General features: G+C 43.5%; 1 protein-coding gene across 1 annotated transcript in view; it reads right to left on the bottom strand.

The window, feature by feature from the left end:
- Positions 1-14,421, bottom strand: part of DMGDH (dimethylglycine dehydrogenase) — a 530,714-nt gene that overhangs the window by 139,925 nt on the left and 376,368 nt on the right. The window contains exon 13 of the mRNA XM_085632255.1: positions 4,770-4,927. Coding sequence (XP_085488381.1) covers positions 4,770-4,927 — 158 coding nt within the window. The remainder of the gene's footprint in view (positions 1-4,769; positions 4,928-14,421) is intronic.

Raw genomic sequence — 14,421 nt, 5'->3', positions numbered from 1 at the left:
GGGGCCATGTCTAGTGAGGGAGGGGTCTTGGGAGGTGAGAGCGAGATTGAGGTAGGACATGATTAGTCAATTAGTTGGAGGAAATGGGGGAGAAAAGAAGGGAGGGTGGAGTGATATTAACAGAATAGGGCGACAACGAGGAGTGAGTGGTAAGGAGGTTGACGTAAGGGGGAGGTATGTGCTAGAGGGGAGGGATATAGAGAGATTTAGTGACGGGGAGTGCAAAATCGGGCGAGAGAAAGAAAGTGAGAGAGGTCAGAAAAATACAGGAGGGCGGTTCGACAATTTGGAATGATTAAAATGAGAGAGTATTAGAAAATTTGAAAGACCTGGACGGGCTTGGACGTTGGAAGGAGTAGTGGGAAAAGTAGTCAGGGGGACCTGAGGAAATATGAGTCAGAGTACTAATAAGGAGTAACATTACTACAGAAAGTAAGAGAAACAAACAGCCATTGTAGTACCAGAGTGATTTAGAGATCACATTAATTAGCAATGTGGCAATAGGTAAGAAGAGCACAACCAAAATTAAATTAGTAATAGATAAAAAGAACAACAAAAATTGGGCACTGTGAATAGAGCATTTTAGCATCAGTCGGATGATTACAGGCAGTTACTAGTGGTTTAGAGATCACACTAATTAGCAATGTGGCAATAAGTAAAAAGAGCAACACGAAAATTAAATAAGCAATGGATAAAAAAAGCAAAATTTGGGCACTGTGTATAGATCATTTAAGCATCCGTCAGAGGATTACAGGCAGTTACTAAGGACTGAAGATTAATCTGTGGGCTCACAGAAGAGTCCGTTCTGCGCTGGTATTTAGATAGCTGTTGGAGTGGGGAACCCAGTGACTGAAAGATAATGAAAGAGGCGGCAAGAAAAAAAAAACGTTCTGCTGTGGGCTCATAGGGGACTGGTCGGCCCAAATGTTAACAACGCTGTTCCGATGGAGATCCTGAGAGGAGCAAAAAGAAAAGAAAAATATTGTTTTAAAAAATAAAAAGAATTTAAATGGTGGGCTCACAAGGGGGGACTGGTCAGCCAGCATGTTTGCGCAGCAGGATTGAGTGAGGAACGGGAGGCGCTAGCAGTCTAATGGCGAGAGAATAGACAGTCATAATGGGCACGCATGAGAGGCAGGTCATGAGGGATGTTGCTCGAGTGACAACGTTAGAAAGGCATCGGGCATGAAGGCAAATTCGAAGCACTCACCTAGACTGCGAGTGGGGGTAATAGGCAGTGATGATTTAGCCTGTTAAGGAGGAAGGATTCTTAAAATAGGAGGTCAAAGGCTATAAGGCCATAGGGTGTGGAATATACCCTGAGTGACCAGCAGCTGCCAGGGAGGAAAGGCAAGCAAGGCCGCGATGTCGGGGGCAGGCATTAGGTGGATGTTTGTGTGGTGGGGGAATCTGCAAATAGTCAACTCAGGTGGACCAAATCGGGGAAATGAAAAATCAGGCAAAAGAAATCCAGGTGGTAGTCCAGGCGGAGGGAGTAGATGCGATTCGTTATGGCCTTGCACGGAGTGCACCGCCGCTCGCCATCTTGTGGGGCGAGTTCAGGAGAGTCACCGCCATGTTATAGAAAGGAGGAAGGACGGTTTCAGTAATAACGAACCACAGGGAAACTGGGCTTCACACTAGAGAGTTGAGACCAGGTGCCCCGAGGTAAGGAAATGGCGATGTAAAGAATAGACCAGACGTCCCCTCAGCCCACTATCCAGGGACTACTTCCGTGACTGCAGTATCGGCGGTGGAGTGTGTATAGGAGCACAGGCCCTCCAAGGGGAGAAATCTCAGGGCAAAAGCAGAAGGAGCGCCAAGGACGCTGATCGCACCAGAGTCAGTGCATCAGGAGAGGGTGAAAGGGACGCAGGAATAATGTCCGGACAGAAGGCCTGGGCAGGCGGGGGCCCCGCAGCAGTCGGTGGAGGATAGTTGGAAAAAAGGCTTGGAGGCAGTGGAGGCAAATCAAGTCATAATCCTCCCCCAGAAAAGCAGAAAGTCGGTAGGAGTCGGCAGTTTCAAAAGTGGGACGGGGGGCAGGTCAGTAGCCATTTTGGAGGATTGTTCAGGACTTAGGGGCCATGGTGGCTGGTCGAGACCAAAGATTCCCCAAAGACGGAAACCAGCAGGAGTTCAAAGATGCGACAGTGGGGGGGCCAGCCCGGTTGCTGCGCCAGGCAACAAATACAGTGGATGAGGAGATGGGTGGAGGCATGCCAGTGGCCCGGTAGAATAGTCAGGCAAGTGGAGCAGCGGGGCCGATGCCAGGCCAGCCTAGTCTCACTGTGGCTGGAGGCGGAGGACTCTCTCTGCCTCGGTCACAACACCCCCTCCCCACAGCGGGCTAGGTCCTGGAGGGATCAAGCCCAGGGTGGGAGCAACGAAGATGGCGTCGGTATTCGGGAGAACGTCCAGAGAAAGGCCAGGGCCGGAAAACAACTCAGGTACCCGCTCAGTGGAGTAGCGAACTTGAAGGGATAGTTGCTGGGTGGGAGCGTAGAGGACCATGCGGCAGATCGTAGGTGGTCGACTTCGGAGGGCAAGGTCCTGGGAGTATCAGACCCGGCTGGGGGGCAGGAGGAAGGCGTCGGATCTCCGGAAAGCGCCCCAGGTCAGGCCGGAGCTGTACGGCGCCTCCAGTCCCCGCTCGGTGGGGCCACGACACCGGTGGCCCGGCTCCTGGATGGGAGCACAAGGAAAAGAGCGTCGGATTACTGTCGGACACCTCAAGACCGGTTCGGCTGGCTTGATCCGGGAGCAGAGCAGCGAGGAGGGCACAGTGCGGACAATTGGATCCTTGGTGAATCGATTCCAGGTGGTAATTCCGTTGAGCTTCCTTCGATCAGTAGTTGAAATCGTGTAAAAGGGGGTCGGATGGTCGGGTATGCCAGGGGATAATTATCAATTTGGTATTCCCCAACCCGGAAGCTCGTTGGGAGCGCTCCTATTCTGCGGCCATCTTTTGCGATGTGAAATTTCAGCTTGCTGGCTGAAATGTGGTCCATTGTAGCAAACTTAACCAGGAATGCTTTGACTATTATCGGATCAAGCATTAGGACGTATACTTCCCCACAAACTCTATACTCATCTTCTGGTAATCTTATGGTGTTTCCCTGCATCAACGATTCCTGTTCGGGGCAGATCATTTACATTTTTGACAGCTTAAGCACAGAAAAATCTTCAATTTTTTATACCATCCATTTCTAATGACTTTTTTTTTTTTAATATAGCGCAAACTCACCCTGAAGATATCAGGTATCAGAGCGCTTCACAGGAGCACCAGTTTAGGTACAGATGGGCACATTTATTTTTATTTGGCTCGGGGAGACTAAGTGATTTTCCCAGAATCACAGGATGTTGAACATCCCTGCTGAGATTCAAACTTGGTTCCCCAGCTTCGAGATCGACCGCTCTAGCCGTAAGGCTACATCCTCTCCCCTAAGCACGGCTTTCCAATGAGCACACGAACACTGGTGATTTTGAGGTTCCATTTATATGTCCAGTATACCTCGTACACCTTATTGAGGTCACACCTAGGATTAATAAGTTTCTCTAAAAAACAATCCTATTAAAACAACTTCCTCAAACAACTACCCTTTGTGATTGAATCTGTTCGACTATCTTGCTAAAACTATGCTAATAACATACACGTTCTGCCCAAACCGAAACCAATGAGATCAATGTTAACTTTCCATAGTTTGGATAAACACATTTTAAGCTAAATGAAAACAAAACCAAAAACAAGGATTTCTGACACAAGCGGTGTACTCTCTCTGGTAGTCTAGAGAAATGTGTAAGCCCCTCTTCCCTCCTCCATCTTTGAAAAGTCTAGGAGTCACCTTGGATTCAGATTGCACATGTGGTGATGACCTACTTCCATTGAGTGAGACTCTTTAGAAGAAATTTCCCTTTCCCGTCTTTCTCTCTCAGGGCTCAGGTCATTTTTGGTCTGTGTTCATGTTTGGTTTATGCCAGTCTTCTCCATCTCAGTGTACTTTAATATCTTTTAGACAGACTCCAACAGATCCAGAATACTGACATCTTCTGCATCTTCAGCTGGAGGACCACATTGAGACAGCTTTCCACTGTCTTTCAGAAGCCAGAATAGTTTAAATAAAGGCCCTCTGCATCACCCAGATTGCCCTGCACATGGAATAGAACCAACCATTTTTCCTTCTCAGGAAATTATGAAGACATAGCCTTTGTCAAATGCTCTGTTCTAAAATTGAAATCACTAAGTCAAACAGAATCAAACTGAGAGGCTCCACATAGATTGTACAGAGGGCAAAAATGTGGTCTCACTTCTGGTCCAAATAAGAAATATCCAGGATCATCTTTCCTCCCAATAAGCTCTTAAAATTTGCCTGTTACTAATCACTTAATGTAGCCGTTGGGACACCACCTCTGACGACAAAGTCTGTTTATTTCATCCAGGTCTGGTACCTTGCAATGGATGACTCCAAAATGTATCTATTATGTTTTTGGATGTAAATCCTCTTACTGACATTTCTGTCCCTCACAATCCGCATCTACACATAGCTCAACTTTTCAACTCAACAAATACACACACACACACACACACACACACAGAAATGCTTACCCAACCCCACATATGCCCAACACTGATCATGCCCCATTTATGGCTCCTGCCTACATTCCTGTCTAGCTCCCTGCAATGGATACATAGGTTACTTTCCTGCTATCCATGTTGGTTGGATCACTTTTGGTCAAGCTGTGTTAAAGAATACTGAAGGATTTCTTACCTCTGCTCCCCAGCCCCGAAAAGCCTTTTCGAGCCTCAATGCATTCATAGCATAGGTGCCAAAGTTGTCAATTCCTTCTTCCTTACCGGCTTCCATGATCGCACTGTATAGAGCTGCACTATCTTGGCGCCTGTGGTAGAGCTCCCATCCCAACTCACCTAGTGTCAAATCAAAAGAGAATCAGAAATATCAGATCGAAAATCTACAAAACGTTGGATTCATTTCTTCTGAAAACATTATTATTAACAACTACTCTTCATACTAGGAACTCCACATACTACACCTTAATATCTGGCAGGCTCAATTTAGCTTTTGTTATTTGAATCAATGAAAACACTTGTCAAATTTATATAAAAATTGTTCATACTCTGTTGCTAATAATACACAATGAAATTTAATGAACTTCTTTTTCTGATATTGTTGTGCTTAATATAGGTCTTTGACATGGACAACAAACAAATCTCATCTGAGTTTAAACATGCTATTTAATATTCAGACAAACTGTTCAATAAGACTGGAGGAAATTGAAATTTTGCCTGTAAGGTTTGTGCAAAGTTGACAAACATCACGTAGGTTGCAAAGTGTGTATATTGAAATGCAAATGTTTTCAGACTTTTTCCGAATTAGCTCTAATCCGTGATCATTTTGCATGATACCAAACAGAGATAGAACTGCATCCCCACAGCCCGAAAAAACCAATGTCACTCAAAATAATGCTAAGAGACTTTTAAAATTTCGACATTAAAGAATTGATCCTACTCTCCTAGATTTCGAGACAGATGGTTGGTTGATTTACAATGTTAGTACAGGTGCGCTTAATATTCTTGTTTGTTTCAAAGCGGTCTCCAGCCCCATGTTTGATATTACACTAAACATAATCCTATATGTCCATCCCAGGTCTATTATGTTGCAAAAATTATGAGACTGATGTCAGAGAAGGTCGCACAGCAAAACCCACTGTCTACTATAACAAGGTCCATTCAACCAAATACCTGTAGATTTCAAATTAAACCTGTCACCCTTCAATATCGCTAGGTGTGACCTGGGCCATTGTCTTGTAGTCTCCAGTTATTTGAAAATGTAAAATGATTTGTTTGGAAAGCAGTCTTAAGTGCCTCTTATGCATTCATACATAATAGCCTGATCGCTACGGTTGTATTCAGTATTTCCAGGGAGGCTGCAGTGAGGGACAGCAAGCACTGAAGAAGATCAGCTTTTAGGAGAATGGCAGTACAGCAGCTAAGGATGCAAGGCTCCTGTATGAGAAGGCTCTGCTAGGAGCAGCTTTTACACTACTGACCATGGAACAGAAGAAGCCTATGTTTGGAAGTGAGTAAGGGGGTGGGTCTAAAGCCCCCATGGAGATGGTGGATGTTCTCAGTGATTATCGATGAATGACTACAGAAGCAAAAGGGCCCAGTTAACCCACAGGTGGGAAGTATCAATAAGGACACCACCTCTGGGAAACCAACACCTGTACAGCTACTAAATGGGGAAGGGAGAAAAGGAGGTGAGAGTACATGTCCCACAGACCTGGAGGCAGAGAATAAGCTTGGAGCGTCTACAGATATGATACTGAAAGTGATCACTCTAGAGTATCATTGGTAATGAAAATAGTAGAGATAATGGTAGACATGCTACTGAAGGGGCTGGTCCCGTATGTTCTAGATCTGTTCTAGAACCGCAAGTCGATGGTACTTTTTCTCAGCATGAAAGCGTGGCGGGGAGTGAAGTCGTTAACAATGTCAATTAATTCAACCGCAGTTTCACTAGACCCATAGTAACCACAGACTACCAAGTAAGGTTAGTTGATTTATTACAAAGCCAAAAATAACTGGACATGGAGACACTTCAAAACAAGTGTGTAGAAATACATTGTAACCAACATAGAGCCAAATCTGCGAATAAGGTTGAGGCGTTGCAGCATGCAAAAGACAATTCAAGAAATAGGATGCAGAGAATCAAAAAGCACGAGTCCAAGTTACCCTGCATCGAGGGTTGATGGAAATAACGCATTAATCTATCCCTACACTAATACTAACATGACATCCCTACTTAAACATTCTTCGGGCCAGGATAGGTAAAGGTTTCAGCATGTGGAGTCTTCCTTAGAAGTCTCTCTACTACAATGGGTCAGGTAGCGTGAAGCTATAGAGACAGAGCTCGTTCTAAGATGCTCTCCTTCCAAAGGCAAAGAAGTGGGGCTCTTTCCCTACTTGCAATGCTCCAATATCACAGGTATCTTCCCAGGATTCCTTTTGGGTCACGCCATCTGATCAGACCACGTTCTCATAGGTGATTTTCCACAGAACGGCGATGTTCCTGAACAGCAACAAGATCACCTTGATTCCCAGGCCTTCTCCAGTGAGAAAATACAACAGTTTTCAGTATGAGCAGTAACTGCCAATGTATCCTCTTCTCTCTTTGCCTAAATCTTGAAACAAAGACATTATTCTAACTGACAAGGGTGCTTCTTCCACCTGCAACACAAACGTGAGAAAGAACAAAATCTACCATGCACCTGAAATTCAAACTGCTAATTCTTATGCGAGAGCTGCCAGGGGAATGTGTTTCAGGCCTACAAGATTCAGCCGACATAAGAGAAATTGAACATGAGCTTTACAAAACTGCATAGAAAATAAGGCACATTTGGTTAATATTCCTACCTACATCAAAAATGTATTAATAAACACATTCAATAATAAATGGTTGACAGTTGCACAACACTAGTGCTTCTGTTAGTATTTTCTGCTGGTTACATTTGATTATTCCACATTAATTCTTCACGTATTCTATATAGTGGCCTAAATACATCACGTTTTATGTTATTACATTGTCCTAACACTTAGGTTAACATAAAAAAGGATTATATGTGGATGCGTTCTACACATGTGATTATGATGCACCCCTACACATGAAGATGGATTTTGCGCTACATCACTAATAAACCAAGTCCTACATAACACTGTAGAATAAGATAAGCAGAAGGGCATCTTGTGTACCTGAAGGTTAGAGTGCAGGACAGAGGAACACAGGAAGAAAATTATGCACAGAAAATGTAAATGGTAAAACCTTAAGGAATCCCCCAAAGGTAAATGGTATGCTGAAAGGGGCTTAAAAGAAAGTTAAATACCAACCAATGCCAACAGGAATTGTACAGGGAAGAGCAAGCAAGGTGCTGGGCTGTAGACCGGTACCTGGGCCACCAACAGTCATAACCGTGAGATCCATACTACGAAGAAGCAGCAAGATATAGCAGGTGCTTTTGGACTCAAATAAAATTCTAGCCTTCCAAGATCAAATGAGGAAGATCCAGAAACTCAGAAGAACGTTAGAAGACGTAAAAACAAAACTGCAGGCCATGGACATAATATACATGCTGCTGTTCTTACAAAGCTTAAATGGATGTGGAAATGGAAAACGATAGGAAATTCCAAGGGAGGTGTTGAATTGGGTGGAGGAAAGGGGATGTGCAGCGCAGGCAAGTGGAAATGATGCGCAATGTAGAACCCCAGAACAAACACTGTGAAGGAACTTGGAAGAAGGGAAGGGAATAAAGAGAACTAATTTGGAGAAGTCAAAACAGAAGTAAAAGTGAGTAGCAAGCCTAAAAAGACATTGTTGAATGTAAATTATTGGGTATTTAATCTAAATCTAGAATCTAACAGGAACATCGAGGTAAGATACATGTTAGAGGAAGTAGGGGATAGAGAAATACATCAGGCACAATTAGCAATTTTCTGGTGGGAAAAAAGAGGCAGGAGTGAAGGTCCGTGTTGGGGAGGGTGCTGGAAGATGGGGGAGATTAGAGGGTTGGAAAGACTTTTCATGTTTAGCAATGCAAAAAGTACATGTGTAGAAACATAGATGTGATTTGACTTGTAGTCGGAAACAATAAAAAATAAAACGTGACACTATTAACTTTGATGTAATGTAATGTGAATACACTACACAATAAGATAAATAAAAGGAAGCTGTGTTTAATTAAGTCTAATGTGCGAGACTAGATTTCCTGTCACAGTAAGAGACATTTGCTGGATAAGAGGGAAGAGTATTACACATGAAAGAGGTACACACAAGGCTGGAAACTGGATCCTAGAGGTAGAAATTCTGCTTCAGAAGCATGCTCTGTTGGCATTAACACAAATATATATAGGGATAATCGGGAACGGTGCAATATGATCTGAGGAGCGCTTTAGCAAGCAACATGTTTACATCCCTTCCCCATAAAGAGGAATTAAATGAAACAAAACTGTTCCTTGAAGCCTCTAGTAGTGCAGTACTCTATGGGAAGAGACTTCACTATGATCACAGAAAGAGTGAATATAGATCATGAGGAATTAAAGCGGGCGTAATGGCAAGCACGCCAGTGACTAAGGTTATTGCTTTAGTTGGGGTGAAAGACCCTAGAAGGAAGAAATCTATGCAGGCTACAGCCTACACCCATATGTTCACAAATCGTGGTCCAGTTGGATTATTTCCTGGCTGATCTTCATTGGGCAGGAGAAAAGCAAAGGGGGTATAGAATGTAGACACACACACAGTACTTAATAGACATGGAGGTAGTGAATCATCAAAAATTGAAACAAGGACTTACTCTGTGATTAATTAGGCATCAGTGACTTAGACACATATAAACCATCCTTCTTAACAGAACAATAAGCTTTCTGAAATACCGGGAAAGTGTCATGCAACTGTGTGTAGAGTGTCTAGAAAGGACACTGGTTTCCCAAGAAAAATAATATGCTATCAGTTCTAAACTCATTGACTAGGACCAGCATAAAGTGAAGCCTCAGAAATGGTCTTCACTCTCAAAGAGATAGCAAATCCCTTCAGCAGATGAACATTGGGAAAACATCTCGATCGAATGTAGTTAAAATCGAGTCATTTTGTTTTCAAACTCGCTTTATTGCAGTTTTCATGGCTAAGAGACAACAACAAACAAACACAGGAACCAGTACATCTGGAGTTGCTGCTTTGTGACACAGTGTTACAACCAAGCCATATAAATAGAAGTTGCGGTGCCCAAGTAAGCGATACCCCAGGCTCCTGGAATACATCAACGGTGGCTCATGGTAGTACACCATGAAAATGTTCCATCCAATTGCCCCATACCTTTCTGTGTTTCCCAGGACAACTGGGGCCTTTATATACGGTGGGCTCGGCTAGTGCACATTGGTCCATGCAGTGTAGCCACTCTGCCAGTGTAGAAGCTTCTGGTGAGCGCTAGTGTTTGGCTCTGTCCCTTTTTGCTACCAAACCACCAATATCATACAGTATCTTGTCCCAGTTTGTGCCATACCACCCTTTGTGTATGCCCAGTATTGCAAAGGTTCATGGTGCACAGGGTAACCAAGGATACTGCGAAGGGTATTGTGGATTCTAGTTCAGTGTGTGTGGATCATTGGGAGATCCCAGGTCATATGTAGCAGGGTTCCCATCGCTCTGTGACAGCAGGTGCTTTTCAGCAGTCAGGGATCTACTCATTTTGTGAAATGTCTTTGGTGTATACTCTATATGCGGAAGTATTTGAATTGTACCAGACGCAGCTTGTGTTTTTGCACCTCGCCAGTCATCATAGTAAGGAAGAAAATCTTTTCTAAAACACGCATATTTTCTAAAGCACGCATATGCTGAAACGTCTTGAAACCAATGCTGCCACTAGTCAGGAAAAAGAGTTACATACACAAAACAGCCAGTTTTGAGCAATTTCCTAAAAAAGAGCCTGTTCAGTTGAGACCTGAGGGAGGAAGGCAGGGTATTCCAAAGTTTGCCTGCCACGCAGGAGAGGCTTCTACCATCCCAATTAGCCTTCCTCACCCTAGGAATAACGGCCAGCCGAGAGTTAGAAGACCTTAAATCACGTTGAGGGACATACCAGACAAAAGACTTCGGGAAGCTCTGAGGCCCAAGTCCATGCAATGCCTAAGTAGTTCCTGCAGTGTAATCAGAAGATCTGGGGAGTTAACTACCAGTGTTCTGTAAAGCCTGGTGACCTCTTTGCTCTTGAATACTTCGAAAGCAAGGTGAGCCTCAAGTGGGTTGTCATCTGGGATGGGGTCGAGGGCCTGCTTATGTGTCTCCAGGGTTGCCTTAATTGGAGGAACTTTAAGAATTGTGATATGTGCAGGTCTAACTCAGTTCCGAGGACTGCATAAGATTTCATGTGTTAGATAGCCCAGACATCCCCTAATGGAGCTATCCCTATTTTGTCCCATGCCCTAAACACGTGACTGAGTATCACCAATTGCCCGCCCATAAGGGAGTTGCCTGTGTAGGGCGCTTCATCCATTTAATATGTTTCAGGGCCTTTCACTGGCACAGGCACTCAATTGTCAGCGTTGTACTGAGCTCTAGTTGGATCACAGGGCCATCTCGGTCCATGTAAAGCCAGTCATTGATAGGATGCATGTGGGCTGCCCAATTAGGCTGCTTAGTCTTGATTGAACCTCATGCCACTTTAACCCAACAACACAAAACTCCCCAGCACCTCTGTCAAACTCTTGCAGGTTATTTTTCATACTTGCTATCTCTTTTTCTGACTGTTTATCTATCTTACTCTTTGTTCTTCTATTTCCTTGTGTTTCTCTCTCTTGTTCTGCTGTGCCCAATCACCACTACTGTTTGCTCTAATTCTGTAATCTCTTGCGGAGTGGATTAGGTGCAACACACTCATGGTCTGATTCAGATGGCCTCAGGGAGGGGATAATGTGTATTACTGTATGAAAAGAATTTGCATGTATACATGAGAGATCATGCAACTGCATAGTAAGGCAACATATATATATATTTTTGATTTTAGTATTTATATGGCACATAATACCCAAAGGTGTCAAAGCACTAACACTAATGAGCAGACTATTAAAATGAAGAGAGACTCTACCATCAAAGGAGGAACAAAAGCCATGTTTTCAGTTGCGTACGAAAGGCTACATGAGTGGCTGAGCTTGCAATGTGGGTGGGCAAAGTGTTCCACAACTTAGCAGCTGGAACTGAGAGTGTGACCACCCCACCTGGTCATCCCAAATTTCGGTATTATCACCTTTCTAAGGGACGATGACCTCAGTTGTCTCTTAGGGATGTACCAGTAAAAACCAGTTCTCAGCAGAAGGTGGAGAGACGAATGAACCAAACAAAGGGCTTTGAAGAACACTTGTTTCTTGACTGACAGCCAGTGAGGGAACAGATACCCTCCCTGAGTGACATACATTTGGGTAACCAGTCGAGCTGCCGCATTTTCCATGTCCTGAAGTCTAGTCCGTGTGGACTTGTTAATGTTTAAATACAGGGCACTGTATTAGTCAAGACGAGATGTAATAAGCACAATGAACACTGCAACTCTAAGCTCAACTGGTATGAAAGGAAAAACATTTTTTAGGAGTTTTAATAATGAAGACGCAAGAACTCACAGCTGTCTTAACCGTAGAGTCACAAGTAAGGATATTTTCAAAGATTACCCCAAGGTTGTTCGCCGAGTACACCACGAGAGGTAGGGGGCCGCATGTCTCCGGCACCACAGTTCTGACCACATAGATGCCCGTTCCCCAAAGATCAAAATCTATTTTTTTCTGGCCTTAAGTTACAGCCAACTCTCCTTCATACAGATGCTGATTTCAGTCATACAACATTCTAAATTTTCTGCAACCAGCTGCATGTCATCTGCTATGGAAACAATGATTCGGGTGTCGTCTGAATAGGACAACGCCTGAAAACCAAATTACTGCATCAGTTTGGCCAAACTGCAGCAGCAAGCAAAGCCGATTCAGTACTATAACTACTCTGAAAACCATTCAGAGAGGGGTCCAGAAGGTCCTGGGTGATGATGAACTTGGCAAATTCCTGGTTTATGTAATTTTCAAAAATCTTAGCCGGCGCAAATAAGAGAGAAATAGGATAAAGATTTTTTAAGTTCTCAGGATCCCCACTGGGTTTCTTCCATAGTTGGGTAAATTCTCCCGTTAAAAGTATCTGATTATAGATCTTTTCAAGAAAGGCAGTAATCTGATCCAGTACCAGTTGTAAAAGATTTTGGGAGGATATTGTTAATTAGGCAAACCAGATGTCATATGCATAAGATTTTTAACTTTCAAGAGAGATATGAAGGGGAAGGTAGACAATGTAGCAGTAGTTACTGGGTCTATCAAATCATCCTCTTTACCTTTGAAGGGGAGGGAGACTATCCTCATTCACAATAAAATCAGAAAATATCTTCAGGCTCTTATCCCTTAATTAAACAGCGGTGCTGTTGCAAAAACCTTGTGAGTTTTCCACAGCTTGCTGCACTAGCAGAGTGGAGAGATTTTTCACCACTTTAGAAAGTTCATTGGGAGTGTTGGTGGCAGGTATTACTTTACTCACAAAATACAAAGACTTGGCAGCTATGATGGCACACTTGTACCTGAGAATAAACTGTTTGTGCTTATTCCTCTCTTCAGAAGTAAGGATTGCCCTCCATCTCCGTACTTGCCTCCGACACGGACTTCTGAGGTCTTTTAATTCCTCTGAGAATCAGGGGGTGGATGCTTTAGTTCTGATACCAGTCTTATTAACAATGGGGGCGATCTGAGCAATAGCAGTTGTCACCCAAGCATTAAAAACATCTGCTGTGTGTCTTGTGGGGATATTTTACTTCCCCTTCTATATGTAGTGGGTATGCACTGCATCTGTTCTATATCATTCTGCAGAGTGATTTTAAAGGTTAACGTTAGGTGATATGTCCAACTTAACTGGAAAAGATCTCACTTCACCAAAGCTGAACACCATCTAATGTATGACGTGCTATATGAATAGAGGAGTTGACCAATTGAGAGAATTTGAAAACCTTCATGAATTCTAGGAACACAATCATTGCACCCTGTATCTTTCAAAATTAAGTTAAAGTCACCCAAAATAGTGAAATTGCGGTTTGCAATGTAGGGTTCCAGTGCTAGGCTTCATGCCTCGATAAAATTACTGTGGGACCCAGGGGGCGAGAGACCAAAAACCCTGAGTGGGTAGTTTTATTCGCTTTGACTCTAAACCGTGCCATTTCCAGGGTGCCAGGTGAAATCAAGCTAGTAGGCTCTAAAGTGCAATTAACCAAATTCTTAGAGATAATAGCCAGATCTCCTCCTTAATGCAGGGGACGATCAAGCCGAGCAAAAGTGTAGTCTGGAGGGGTGACCCCTTACTAAATCAGATCCTGACTCTTCCTTCGCCCAGGTCTCCGCAACAAACAAACAATCTAAGTCCTGCATTAGGATCAGCTCCTCTATTTACGTATTATGTTTAACCGTAGAGCGTGCATTGGTCAAAGAACAAGAAATTTCCTCCTGTACATGGGGAACCACGAACACCCCAATCCATACATCTTTCTTCACTGTTTAATATTTGGGCTTCAGAATCCAACGTAAACACAGGGTGCCAACGGTAATGAACACAACGGCCCATAGGAGTATTAACAGTGTTAAAAATATCACTCACACACATCCTCCCACCTTTGGAGCACCATTTTCTGAGATCAGAACGGGAGGATTGGTAGCTTATAGATATCCTTAAGAGGTATGGCAGTTCTTTATTAAATGTGGATAAATTAATGGTATTCCACATGAAAGGGAATCGTGAGTGACCCATGGGAAAGTAGAGAAAAAGATTAGAGACCGAACTTTAAATA

Source organism: Triturus cristatus, chromosome 2_1 (assembly GCF_964204655.1).
Source record: "Triturus cristatus chromosome 2_1, aTriCri1.1, whole genome shotgun sequence".
Taxonomy (NCBI): Eukaryota; Metazoa; Chordata; class Amphibia; order Caudata; family Salamandridae; genus Triturus; species Triturus cristatus.
The sequence above is the reverse complement of the archived record's forward strand: the minus strand, read 5'-3'. Positions and strand labels throughout refer to the sequence as shown.